Below are 12,821 nucleotides of genomic sequence, written 5' to 3' on the forward strand. Positions count from 1 at the left end.
GATGTCAAGTGCGGCAATCGAAGATTTGCTATTGGCACATTATAAGCCATAATGCAATTTACGCATCGAATGAATGAAACACCATCCTCCGTAAAAGGGTCGACGGAAGAATGTATATTTTCCAAACCATCTCTCTATACCCCCGCTCCCTGACTAAGACCATTCGAATGGGTCGTATGTGAACAGATCTTTCCCTTTATACTAACAAGAAAAATACAACATTTGTATTTCTCTCTCTCCCTCCCTCTCTCCCTCTCATTTCAACACATACTTCGTCTGCTACCCTCCAGACTAAACCTATATAACGATCAAGTTCAGACCTGGTTACGTGCGCTGGGGAAATAAACTGGAGGGGGTGGAGAGAGCGCGCGAGACTGCAATATCATTTGTGAATCGCTCTCACAGTGCCGCAGATAGGGGCTGCAAACGCACGCGGCGCTTATGCAGGTGAGAAAAGGGCGCTTGGATTGAGAATGCGGGACAGTAAGAAGATTCTCTCGTAGGAATTTCACAATATCTACATCGGAATTACAATTGTCCGTGTTTGTTTCATTTTTGTTATTCCCGCGTGGTCAGAGGTTTTGTGCTGGGGAGTACATTTTGTATTTATTCCTCTCCCGATTGCCTGTAACTGTGTGAACTATAAAACACGGACTGCTTGTTATAAGTGAGTGGAGGTAAATAAATCAGAGCGCTCGGATTCTGCTTGGATAGGCAACTGGACACACAATCACTGCTTCTCCACTGCTTCAAGGTAAGAAGACGAGCCCCTCCGTAAAGTAGGCTACTGTATCACCACAACTTGGGAATCTGTGTGGGCATTTCATTGCCACTACTCCGTATTGGACATATCTTCGGACGGGGAAATTGGGATTTTGACCATTTACATCATTTCTATATCAATCTTGGAAGATTTTTTTGTAACTGAAAAGACTTGGACTGATTTTAAATTTCAATTAAATAAGATAGCATTTCTCTTTACGCGCATAAAATATTCGGATTCCTAATGAATTCATGACATATGATATGACCGGACTGAACGGACTGTTTCGATTGTGTTTTGCCCAGTTTTTATTGAAAGAAGGAAAGAAACATAAATTCAGTGGAAAAGGGGGAGAGGAGAGCCCGTGCACTTGCTCTTATTCAGTGCAGTCGAAGCGGTGTGGGAAGACGTCCGGAGGATGAAGTCTCACACCTCCTGAAATGGAGGACTTCAAATAATCCGAGAACGAAAATTATTGCTTTCCAAACACTATACCACCAAGTAAAGGACATCCTCATTTGATTCAAGGCTTTAAAATCCATTCATTACATTGCGGGGAACAATGAGGACTACTGGCGCAGTGGACTATTTATGCTACGGTATACTCATCCTGCAGCTGCTGAATCAGCCTGCTGCCAAGCAAGTGCTCCGATATCGCTTGGCTGAGGAGGGACCCGCGGATGTCAGGGTAGGGAACGTAGCTGTGGACCTCGGAATCGTTGCCGGGTCTGGCGAGGTGACATTTACCCTTGAGTCCGGATCTGATTTTTTCAAAATAGATAATATAACAGGCGAGCTGACCACCAATGAACGGCGGATAGACCGTGAAAAATTACAGCAGTGCCAAATGATATTTGATGAAAACGAGTGTTTCATAGATTTTGAAGTGTCAGTAATTGGACCGGCGCAGAGCTGGGTTGACCTGTTCGAGGGGAAAGTCATTATTTTAGATATAAATGATAACACCCCGTCTTTCCCATCTCCCGTGCTGACCCTATCGGTGGAGGAGAACAGGCCGATTGGCACTCTCTATCTCCTGCCCACGGCCACCGACAGAGATTTCGGTCGGAACGGAATTGAGAGATATGAGCTTATTCAAGACAGCGGGGAGAGCTCCAGGCGCCTGGGCTCAAGCTCAGGGGGGCGCGGGGCGGACAGGAGATTCGACGAGGGGGCAGGCAGGAGCAGCGTCTTTGAACTGCAAGTTGCTGACACAACCGACGGGGAAAAGCAGCCGCAGCTCATCATTAAAGGGGCACTGGACAGGGAGCAGAGGGACTCTTATGAGCTCACCCTGCGTGTTAGGGATGGGGGTGACCCCCCACGCTCTTCCCAGGCCATCCTGAGGGTGATGATCACTGATGTGAATGACAACAGCCCCCGCTTTGAGAAGGCTGTGTATGAAGCTGACCTGCCGGAGAACAGCTCCCCTGGTGCCCCCATCCTGCAGCTGAAAGCAGCTGATGCGGACGTTGGGGTGAACGGTCAGATTGAGTACGTATTCGGCGCGGCCACAGAGTCAGTGCGTAGGCTGCTGAGGCTGGATGAGACCTCGGGGTGGCTGAGCGTGCTCCATCGTATTGACCGCGAAGAGGTGAGTCAACTACGCTTCACGGTGATGGCGAGGGACCGAGGCCAGCCGCCCAAAATGGACAAGGCCACCGTGGTCCTCAACATCAAGGATGAGAACGACAACGTGCCAGCCATCGAGATCCGTAAGATCGGACGCATCTTCCTGAAGGATGGAGTGGCCAACGTGGCTGAGGATGTAGTGGTGGACACGCCTATTGCTTTAGTCCAGGTGTCAGACCGCGACCAGGGTGAGAACGGCATCGTGACCTGCACTGTGGTGGGTGACGTGCCCTTCCAGCTCAAACCGGCCAGCGAGATCGAGGGTGAGATGAATAAGAAGAAATACTTCCTCCATACATCAGCGCCGCTGGACTACGAGGCCACACAGGAGTACAACGTGGTCATCGTGGCTGTGGACTCAGGAAGCCCTAGCCTGGCCAGTAATAACTCGCTCATCGTAAAGGTGGGCGACTTCAACGACAACCCACCCATCTTTAGCCAGAACGTGGTCGAGGTGTCCTTTCCAGAAAATAATGCCCCCGGCGAGAGGGTGACCACTGTACTGGCCATCGATGCCGATAGTGGCAAGAACGCGGAAATCGCCTACTCCCTCGATTCCTCTGTGAATGGGATATTCTCCATTAATGCCGACAACGGTGACATCAGAGTAAACACCATTCTGGACAGAGAACAAACAGAGAGGTACCAGTTCAAAGTGATAGCCAAAGATAAGGGCATGCCCATACTCCAGGGGTCAGCCACTGTGGTAGTCCTAGTGGCTGATAAGAATGACAATGAGCCTAAATTCATGCAGGACGTGTTCACCTTCTACGTCAAAGAGAACCTTACACCCAACAGCCCTGTTGGCATGGTGACCGTCATTGACGCCGACAAAGGCCAGAACGCAGAAATGAGCCTATTCATCGAGGAAGAGGAGGAGATCTTCTCCATTGAGAACGACACAGGAACCATTTTCTCCACCATGTCGTTTGACCGCGAGCAGAAAACCACCTACACGTTCCGGGTCAAGGCTGTGGACAGTGGAGACCCACCCAGATCAGCCACTGCCACCGTGTCACTCTTCGTGATGGACGACAATGACAACCCGCCGACCGTTACCTTCCCCATCAATAGCTCATACACCCTACTGCCCCCCTCCAGCAATGTTAGGACTGTAGTACGAACTGTCATGGCCACCGATACCGACACAGGGATCAACGCTGACCTAAACTATAGTATCATCGGGGGCAACCCTTTCAAACTGTTTGAGATCGACGGGGGCAGCGGGGTCATCTCACTTGTTGGGAAGCTGGAGCAGAAACACTATGGCCTTCATAGACTGGTGGTCCAGGTGAACGACAGTGGCCAGCCCTCGCAGAGCACCACCACCCTGGTGCACGTCTATGTCAACGAGACCCTCTCCAACTCCACCATCGTTGAGGCCCAGGTGGCTAAGAGCCTGGGCACTCCGCTCAATACCAACATCGCCGGTGACCCCAACTACGACCTGGGCAAGCAGCGGCTGAGCATCGTCATCGGCGTGGTGTCGGGCATCATGACGGTCATCCTCATCATCCTCATCGTGGTCATGGCTCGCTACTGCCGCCCCAAGAACAAGAATGGCTACGAGGCGGGCAAGAAGGACCACGAGGACTTCTTCACCCCTCAGCAGCATGACAAGGGCAAGAAGCCCAAGAAGAACAAGAAGAACAAACAGCCGTTGTACAGCAGCATCGTCACCGTCGAGGCGTCCAAGCCCAACGGCCAGCGCTACGACGGCGTCAATGAGAAGCTGTCCGACAGCCCCGGGATGGGCCGTTACCGCTCCGTTAACGGAGGGCCCGGAAGCCCGGATTTGGCCCGGCACTACAAGTCCAGCTCGCCACTGCCCACGGTCCAGCTCCACCCCCAATCGCCCACGGCCGGGAAAAAGCATCAGGCTGTTCAGGACCTGCCCCCTGCCAACACCTTCGTTGGCACCGGAGATAACATTTCCCTTGGATCTGACCACTGCTCTGAGTACAGCAGTCAAACCATCAACAAGTACAACAAACAGGTAAGAACATATTGACTCAATATTTATATATATTATTTTTTTCTTCTTTCTTCATTCTATTTTCAAATGTCTCTCATGTTTCTCCCTCTCTTAGTGTTATCTCCAGCGTAATGCCTCCTGACAGGGCTAGTCTCAGTAGTCATGTTTCTTTCATGGTGCTAATGTGTGTCAAGTTAGCTGTATTGATCTGTTGGGGTTTGGAGTGCCATTCCGCATGTGATATTGAAAATGAAACGAGGACATGCGTAGCCTACCCCAGGATATCATTTCCACCCGCCTAAGCATATCCAGCTCTTTTAACTGAGCAGGTACTGTGAGGCGGTTTACTTTGACTGGGGCGGCACATTTGCTGACCGGTACACATATGTGTTTTGAGTGTTGTAGACAGCTTGCATAAGGGTCTGGTTTGCAGTTATTCTATCACAGCGGAAAATGTGGCAGGGTAGCTAGGACACCCCTCTGCTAGTTCAAGTCTCTCCCCACCCTTATTGTAACACGGCTAACTACTTCTTATTATTATTAGAGGAAAAAGCAAGGATAAAAAGAAGGCGTTGTGAAAATGAGGCACAGGAGTGTCTGTGTAAAGGAATGTTATCCGTGGTATCGTGTTTTACTCGGCTTATTCTGCTTGACTAGGAACATCTGGGCAGGAGGTCACATCTAACATTCCTGGGCACTGGTGTGTCTGTATCAATTCACTGACCCAGCAGTGAAATCAGGCTTCCCTAAACCTCTCCCTCCTGCTCTCTCTTTTACTCTCTCCGTCCCTTCTATAGGCTAGACTCATTTAACTCTTCATCCATCCGTTCCTCTTTCCTCTCTCTCTCTCTCTCTTTCTCCTTTATCTCTCTCTACCTCCCTCTTTATCTTTTACACATTCTCCCTCTTTCCATCCCTACCTCTGTTTCCCTCTCTTCTTCTCTCCTCTCATTGACTCCGTTAGTGCCATCGTTTGTAATGTGAAAATTCCTCCGTGACGGCAAGCACAACAGGGTCATTGATGTTCTAGGGGACTGTGGGAATAAATCAATTTGACATTATCGTTTTTTTTCAAATGTTTTCAACCAGGGGAGCCAAGAGGGGCGAAGCAAGGTTAATATATTATGAAGTCGGTTCCCTTTCATCTGCATTTGCCAGGAAGATACCACTTGTTCATTGTTTCATTTGTTTTCTATGGCAGTCTAATGCATTATTGATGGTTCTCTTACATGGGGCAAGCAGCACACTCTTGTTTTCTTGGTCTGTCTCTCTCGTTCTCGTTCTCCCCTCATCCTCTGTTTTTCTTGGTCTGTCTCTCTCGTTCTCGTTCTCCCCTCATCCTCTGTTTTTCTTGGTCTGTCTCTCTCGTTCTCGTTCTCCCCTCATCCTCTGTTTTTCTTGGTCTGTCTCTCTCGTTCTCGTTCTCCCCTCATCCTCTGTTTTTCTTGTCTTTCATTCTCTCTGTTTTAGTCCCTTATCATTCCTGTCTCTTTTTTACTCACAGACGCACGCACGCACACACACACACACTCTCTCTCAGTATCTGCCTCTGCATCTCTCCCTCCAAAGCCTCCTCATCTCCCAACCCATCTCTCGCTCCTCTCCTCTATCTCTCAGCACCAAACCAATCTCTGCCCCTCTCTCCTCTCCTCCAAATCAAATGCTCTCAAATGTCTTTGCTCTTTTTCCTCGCCTGTCTTTTTTCTTGCAGTCTTTTCTTTTTAATCTCCTCTTCCTCTACTCCATTTCCCTCTCCCTCCTGCCATTCCCCTCTCATTTCCCGCTCTCCATCCCTCCCTCCCTTTCACTCTCCTTTACTCTCTCTTTTCGCTACTGTCTCTAACAGCTTTCTAAAGTGCTGTATTCAGTGGGTTGTTTCTCAGAGTGTGAGGAGTGCTGTTGCTTACGGATGTCTCATCCATAATTAACAGGCCACTCTATTCGCTGCCGCTGCGGCAGAGCCATGTATTGTATGTTGCTAGCTGTGCTGCTGCACTTTTATGTAATAATTTATTAAATGTTTTTATGTGCACGCTCGCTGCAGCGTTTTTTCTATAGACAAGTCCATTTGTTTGAAGATTCCGATACAGACACAAAACACACCGGGGTGTTGAGGGTTTGCAGACGCTCTCCTCGCCACCGGAATGTGCAATTATCCCTTCTTAAGCCTTCCTTCACTTTCTCCGTTCTCCATCACGGTTGTTGTGAATGTAACTCCCACTGGCGAATACAATATAAGTGTTGCCTGGTCTCTATTGTTTGTAGAATGTTGTTAGTAGCAATGGGTTTCCATGGCCGAGAAGCTGCACACAAGCCTAAGATCACCATGCGCAATGCCAGGCGTCAGCTGGAGGGGTGTAAAGCTCGCCTACCATTGTACTCTGAAGCAGCGGAGTGATGAATTACACTTCACCATCTGGCAGTCCAACAGACAAATCTGGGTTTGGTGGATGCCAGGAGAACGCTACCTGCCCGAATGTGTAGTGCCAACTGTACAATTTGGTAGAGGAGGAATAATGGTCTGGGGCTGTTTTTCATGGTTCGTACTTGGCCCCTTAGTTCCATTGAAGGGAAATCTTAACTCTACAGTATACAATGACATTCTAGACGATTCTGTGCTTCCGACTTTGTCGCAAACGTTTTCAGTTTCGGCATTACAATCTCCCTCCGCGCACAAAGCGAGGACCATATAGAAATGGTTTGTTGAGATTGGTGTGGAAGAACTTGACCGGCCTGCACAGAGCCCTGACCTTAACCCCATCAAACACCTTTGGGATGAATTGGAACGCCGACTGCGAGCCATTCCTAATCGCCCAATATCAGTACCTAACCTCACTAATGCTCTTGTGACTGAATTGAAGCAAGTCCCCACAGCAATGTTCCAACATCTAGTGGAAAGCCTTCCCAGAAGAGTTATAGCAGCAAAGGGGGGACCAACTCCATATTAATGCCCATGATTTTGTAATGAGATGTTCGACGAGCAGGTGTCCACATACTTTTGGCATTGTAGTGCATATAATATTCTCTAACACATTGTTAAATTCCCCTGCATACTTGTCAAACGTTCACTGTTGATACTTTTGGTTGAGGTGGAGGGGAACTGAGTTAATGGCTGCACATACAGTCTCCCGAGGTTAAGTTAATTGCCGGGAATGGCCCTTGGCGTAGTTATGTGCCTCAATTATGGCATCAAGTGGTCATGTCTTTATTAAGATCACAGAGTAGTCTCTCTCTCTCTAGTTTCATGCTCTTGTTGTTTAGGGCCACCACAGCTAATCACGCTGGTGTTTAGGTAAAGCCCCCCCCCGCCCCCCCCCCCCCCCCCTTCAGTTGAGTTCATAACGTGTAATGAAATGCATAAGAATTCTCATTAGCTGGGAATAGAGTTAAACATACACGTAGAATGATTAGATTATATTTCTGTGGAATTAAACATAGACGTAGAATGATTAGATTATATTTCTATGGAATTAAACATACACGTAGAATGATTAGATTATATTTCTATGGAATTAAACATAGACGGTGAATGACGAGATGATTATATCTATGGAATGAAACTTATTTTTTCACAAGTTCGTCTTGTCCGTCACTGTTGTTGATATGGTTTTGCTTGCAGAGCCGATGGGAGGGTGGATTAGGGATACGGTGTCATGTCTGATTGTCGAGAATTGCACAGCAGATCACATTGTATCGTGACTGCTAGAGACGGGGTAATCCCCAATGTCAAATTGATCACATTAGATTTGGAAATTTCTATTCAAAAGAAATCAGATTTCACCCCCTGTTTATTGAATTTACAGTGGCAGGAAATCCAAAATGTAATCTATGATATTTAAGGCTAAATGAGGTTGAAATCTTTTGATGGTCTCGCTCACTCACAAACACCCACTGACTTATTTTCTCTCTCTTTCCCGCTACTTTCTCTTCTCTCTTGCTCTCTCCACCTCTCTCTCTATCTTTCTCTCACTCTCCCCCTAGAAATCGAAAAAGACACAAGAAAGAGAGCCCTGTTTGTGGTAGACAGAATGGTCTACTGTTTCACAGGCAAGGTAGAGGGGGGAGGTAGAGTAGAGTCCCATTGACTGTGAGTCTCTTCTGCGGTATCAGGTTCCTCCTAGGTCTCCTTCCAGCTCATCCTTCGCCTACCTAATCTCACAATAACCACCGCACAGGCAGCAGCCGGCTCAGGCTCAGTCTCCAAGCAGGTAACCAGGCAACCAGCTGAGTTTAGCGGGCGAGGCGAAGCCTCCTCTTTTACTCATTAGTCATTAAGCCAGGCGAGCGCAGAGCGAGAAGCCAGCGTGTCACTGAGCAGCTGTCGAGAGTTAGAGCAGGAGGGTGATGTACCTGACATTTCAGCCCCTCCTGGAGGTCCACAGATTGGATCCGGGCCTGTTTTTTTGTTCTCTTTCTTCCTTTTGTAGGCCTACTGCGACATTGTTCTCAGTTGTCATATTTCCCTAGCTAAGTCCCTGTGTTAAACAGGGCTTCAGTTGATGATCGTCATACTCTCAGGTACCAAATGCCTAAAGAAAAATGATTGTCCAAGATTAGATATAAAAGAGAATAGCCCACCTGTCCTATCAAAAGCAACACTGTTTACTGAACAGGGATTTTTAACTGGGTCATTTAAAAGACTGATATACCGATCCAGGTGATATTATCTCTTCTAAACAATAGAGACCAGAGGCAGGTTGTAATCCTATCCCTCTGCCTCCCCTCAGGGCATGTATAAAGCTCAGATCATTGAGTCAGCTGAGGCTGCCTCCCAGGTTAGGGTTGGTGCAGCATGACTGGACGTGGCCCCGTTTCCCTCACCGCCCTCTTCTCCCTCAGCTCAGTTCCCTTAGCACAGCTGTTGCTCCTATCATATCCTCCCCCTCCCTTCCGTCCCCTCCCGTCCCCTCCCGTCCCCTCCCTTCCGTACCCTTCCTCCCTTCTGTCCCCTCCCTCCTGTCCCCTCCCTCCCTCCCGTCCCCTCCCGTCCCCTTCCGTCCACTCCCTTCCGTCCCCTCCCGTCCCCTCCCTCCCCCGTCCCCTTCCATCCCCTCCCTCCCTCCCTCCCATCCCCTCCCTCCTGTCCCCTCCCTCCCGTCCCCTCCAGTCCCTTCCCTCTGTCTGTCCCTTCCCCTCCCATCCCCTCTCCTCCTCTCCCTCCCGTCCCCTCCCGTCCCTTCCCTTCCTGTCCCTCCCATCCCTTCCCGTCCCCTTCCCACCCGTACCTCCCCTTCCGTCCCCTCCCGTCCCCTCCCTCCCCCGTCCCCTTCCATCCCCTCCCTCCCTCCCGTCCCCTCCCTCCTGTCCCCTCCCTCCCGTCCCCTCCAGTCCCTTCCCTCTGTCTGTCCCTTCCCCTCCCATCCCCTACCCTCCTCTCCCTCCCGTCCCCTCCCGTCCCTTCCCTTTCTGTCCCTCCCATCCCTTCCCGTCCCCTTCCCACCCGTCCCTCCCCTTCCGTCCCTCCCGTCCCCCCCTTTCCCCTCCCCTCATTTCCTCCCCCTCCCCTCCTGTCCCCTCCCCTCCCCTGCTGTCCCCTCCCCTCCCGTCCTCTGACCTATCAAGCCCCAGCTTACCTCATTTACATAGGACCCATGTTCCCTTCTCACCACAGTATCTCAAACAAACAACATCGCCATGCAAATAGGGGTCATTCTGTCTGTGTTCGCTGGTCACACACACACACAGGAAGTGACAAGCTTTTTGTACTCTCGGTCCGGCGAGATCACAAAACCAATATGGAAAACCCTCCATTTGCCTGGAGGCTAATTTGTTTAAACCAAAAAAACTATTGTAGCTACTTAAACACTTTTGAGAAGCCACAATTGACCTCATTTGTTTTGCTGCCCCCCCCCCCCCTTCTGTGAACCTTAATTGTTGCTATCTACTACCCTTGCATGTTTATAACTAGTCTACGGCCTATATCTAAATGAACAGCCGCAACACAGGCAACCTATGTCTACTGCAAACGTATGTTTCTTTGTCCTTTATCGCCATAGCAACCATATGGTACACCGTTCCCTCTGTGTGTATTTTAGTATCACAACTCAGCGTTGTCCTTCCATCTAGTTGGTTTTGATCTGTGTCAAATGGGTTGAGGGAAGCCCACAGTTTTGGCCATGTTGACTCCCCTGTGGACGCTGATACGGGGTCGACTGAGAGACGAGACTCGAGGCTCGACCGGAGAGAAAACATTGGAAAACAACAAGGTGCCCCCGCACTTTGACTGTGTACCGGCACCCCCCTGTATATATTATTATTTTTTACTGCTCCTCTTTAATGACTTGTTACTTTTATCTCTTATTCTTATCTGTATTTTTTGAAACTGCGTTGTCGGTTAGGGGCTCGTAAGTCAGCATTTCACTGGAAGGTCTACTACACCTGTTGTATTCGGCGCATGTGACTAATAAAATGTGATTTGATTTGATTTTGTCACTGTGGATCTCATGGCCGTTACAGGATGCAAATCACTCTGCTTATAATTGCAGTTTTGTTTATCTTCTATATTTTAATCCAATGCGGATCATGCAAGTTGACTAGTTACTCTATGTGCTCAGCATGAGTGTTGGGGAATAATGGTAATTTCCCGTACAGGGAAATTATTAAAAAACAATTGTGGGCAGGACAAGGTAGAATAACATATGAAATGAATGTGTTCTAGGTACAGTACAGCCATTAAAATAAGATAGTCACAGATGACTGACATAACATTATAGAAGCAGCATGGGTTTGCCTGGGAATCATGAAGTACTGTGTATATACACAGGGAACAGAACCATGAAGTACTGTATATACAGAGGGAACAGAACCATGAAGTACTGTATATACACAGGGAACAGAACCATGAAGTACTGTATATACACAGGGAACAGAACCATGAAGTACTGTATATACACAGGGAACAGAACCATGAAGTACTGTATATACACAGGGAACAGAACCATGAAGTACTGTATATACACAGGGAACAGAACCATGAAGTACTGTATAAACACAGGGAACAGAACCATGAAGTACTGTATATACACAGGGAACAGAACCATGAAGTACTGTATATACACAGGGAACAGAACCATGAAGTACTGTATATACACAGGGAACAGAACCATGACCTACTGTATGTACACAGGGAACAGAACCATGAAGTACTGTATATACACAGGGAACAGAACCATGAAGTATTGTATATACACAGGGAACAGAGTAATGAAGTATTGTATATACACAGGGAACAGAACCATGAAGTACTGTATATACACAGGGAACAGAGTAATGAAGTATTGTATATACACAGGGAACAGAACCATGAAGTACTGTATATACACAGGGAACAGAACCATGAAGTACTGTATATACACAGGGAACAGAACCATGAAGTACTGTTAATACACAGGGAACAGAACCATGAAGTACTGTATAAACACAGGGAACAGAACCATGAAGTATTGTATATACACAGGGAACAGAACCATGAAGTACTGTTAATACACAGGGAACAGAACCATGAAGTACTGTATAAACACAGGGAACAGAACCATGAAGTACTGTATAAACACAGGGAACAGAACCATGAAGTACTGTATAAACACAGGGAACAGAACCATGAAGTACTGTATATACACAGGGAACAGAACCATGAAGTATTGTATATACACAGGGAACAGAACCATGAAGTATTGTATATACACAGGGAACAGAACCATGAAGTATTGTATATACACAGGGAACAGAACCATGAAGTACTGTATATACACAGGGAACAGAACCATGAAGTATTGTATATACACAGGGAACAGAACCATGAAGTACTGTATAAACACAGGGAACAGAACCATGAAGTACTGTATATACACAGGGAACAGAACCATGAAGTATTGTATATACACAGGGAACAGAACCATGAAATACTGTATAAACACAGGGAACAGAACCATGAAGTACTGTATAAACACAGGGAACAGAACCATGAAGTACTGTATAAGCACAGGGAACAGAACCATGAAGTACTGTATAAACACAGGGAACAGAACCATGAAGTACTGTATAAACACAGGGAACAGAACCATGAAGTACTGTATAAACACAGGGAACAGAACCATGAAGTACTGTATATACACAGGGAACATAACCATGAAGTACTGTATAAACACAGGGAACAGAACCATGAAGTACTGTTAATACACAGGGAACAGAACCATGAAGTACTGTATATACACAGGGAACAGAACCATGAAGTACTGTATAAACACAGGGAACAGAACCATGAAGTACTGTATAAACACAGGGAACATAACCATGAAGTACTGTATAAACACAGGGAACAGAACCATGAAGTACTGTATAAACACAGGGAACAGAACCATGAAGTACTGTATAAACACAGGGAACAGAACCATGAAGTACTGTATAAACACAGGGAACAGAACCATGAAGTACTGTATAAACACAGGGAAC

The 12,821-nt window shown here is 47.5% G+C and overlaps 1 protein-coding gene across 6 annotated transcripts in view; it reads left to right on the plus strand.

Moving 5' to 3' along the window:
- Positions 1-342: 342 nt before the first annotated feature.
- Positions 343-12,821, plus strand: part of LOC139534681 (protocadherin-7-like) — a 223,586-nt gene continuing 211,107 nt past the window's right edge. For 4 of the 6 annotated variants that reach the window (XM_071334045.1, XM_071334048.1, XM_071334046.1 and 1 more), the window contains exon 1: positions 343-4,391. In XM_071334045.1, coding sequence (XP_071190146.1) covers positions 1,326-4,391 — 3,066 coding nt within the window. In that variant the 5' untranslated portion in view covers positions 343-1,325. The remainder of the gene's footprint in view (positions 4,392-12,821) is intronic. The other 2 variants (XM_071334043.1, XM_071334044.1) reach the window with 1 other exon arrangement.

Source organism: Salvelinus alpinus, chromosome 11 (assembly GCF_045679555.1).
Source record: "Salvelinus alpinus chromosome 11, SLU_Salpinus.1, whole genome shotgun sequence".
Classification (NCBI taxonomy): domain Eukaryota; kingdom Metazoa; phylum Chordata; class Actinopteri; order Salmoniformes; family Salmonidae; genus Salvelinus; species Salvelinus alpinus.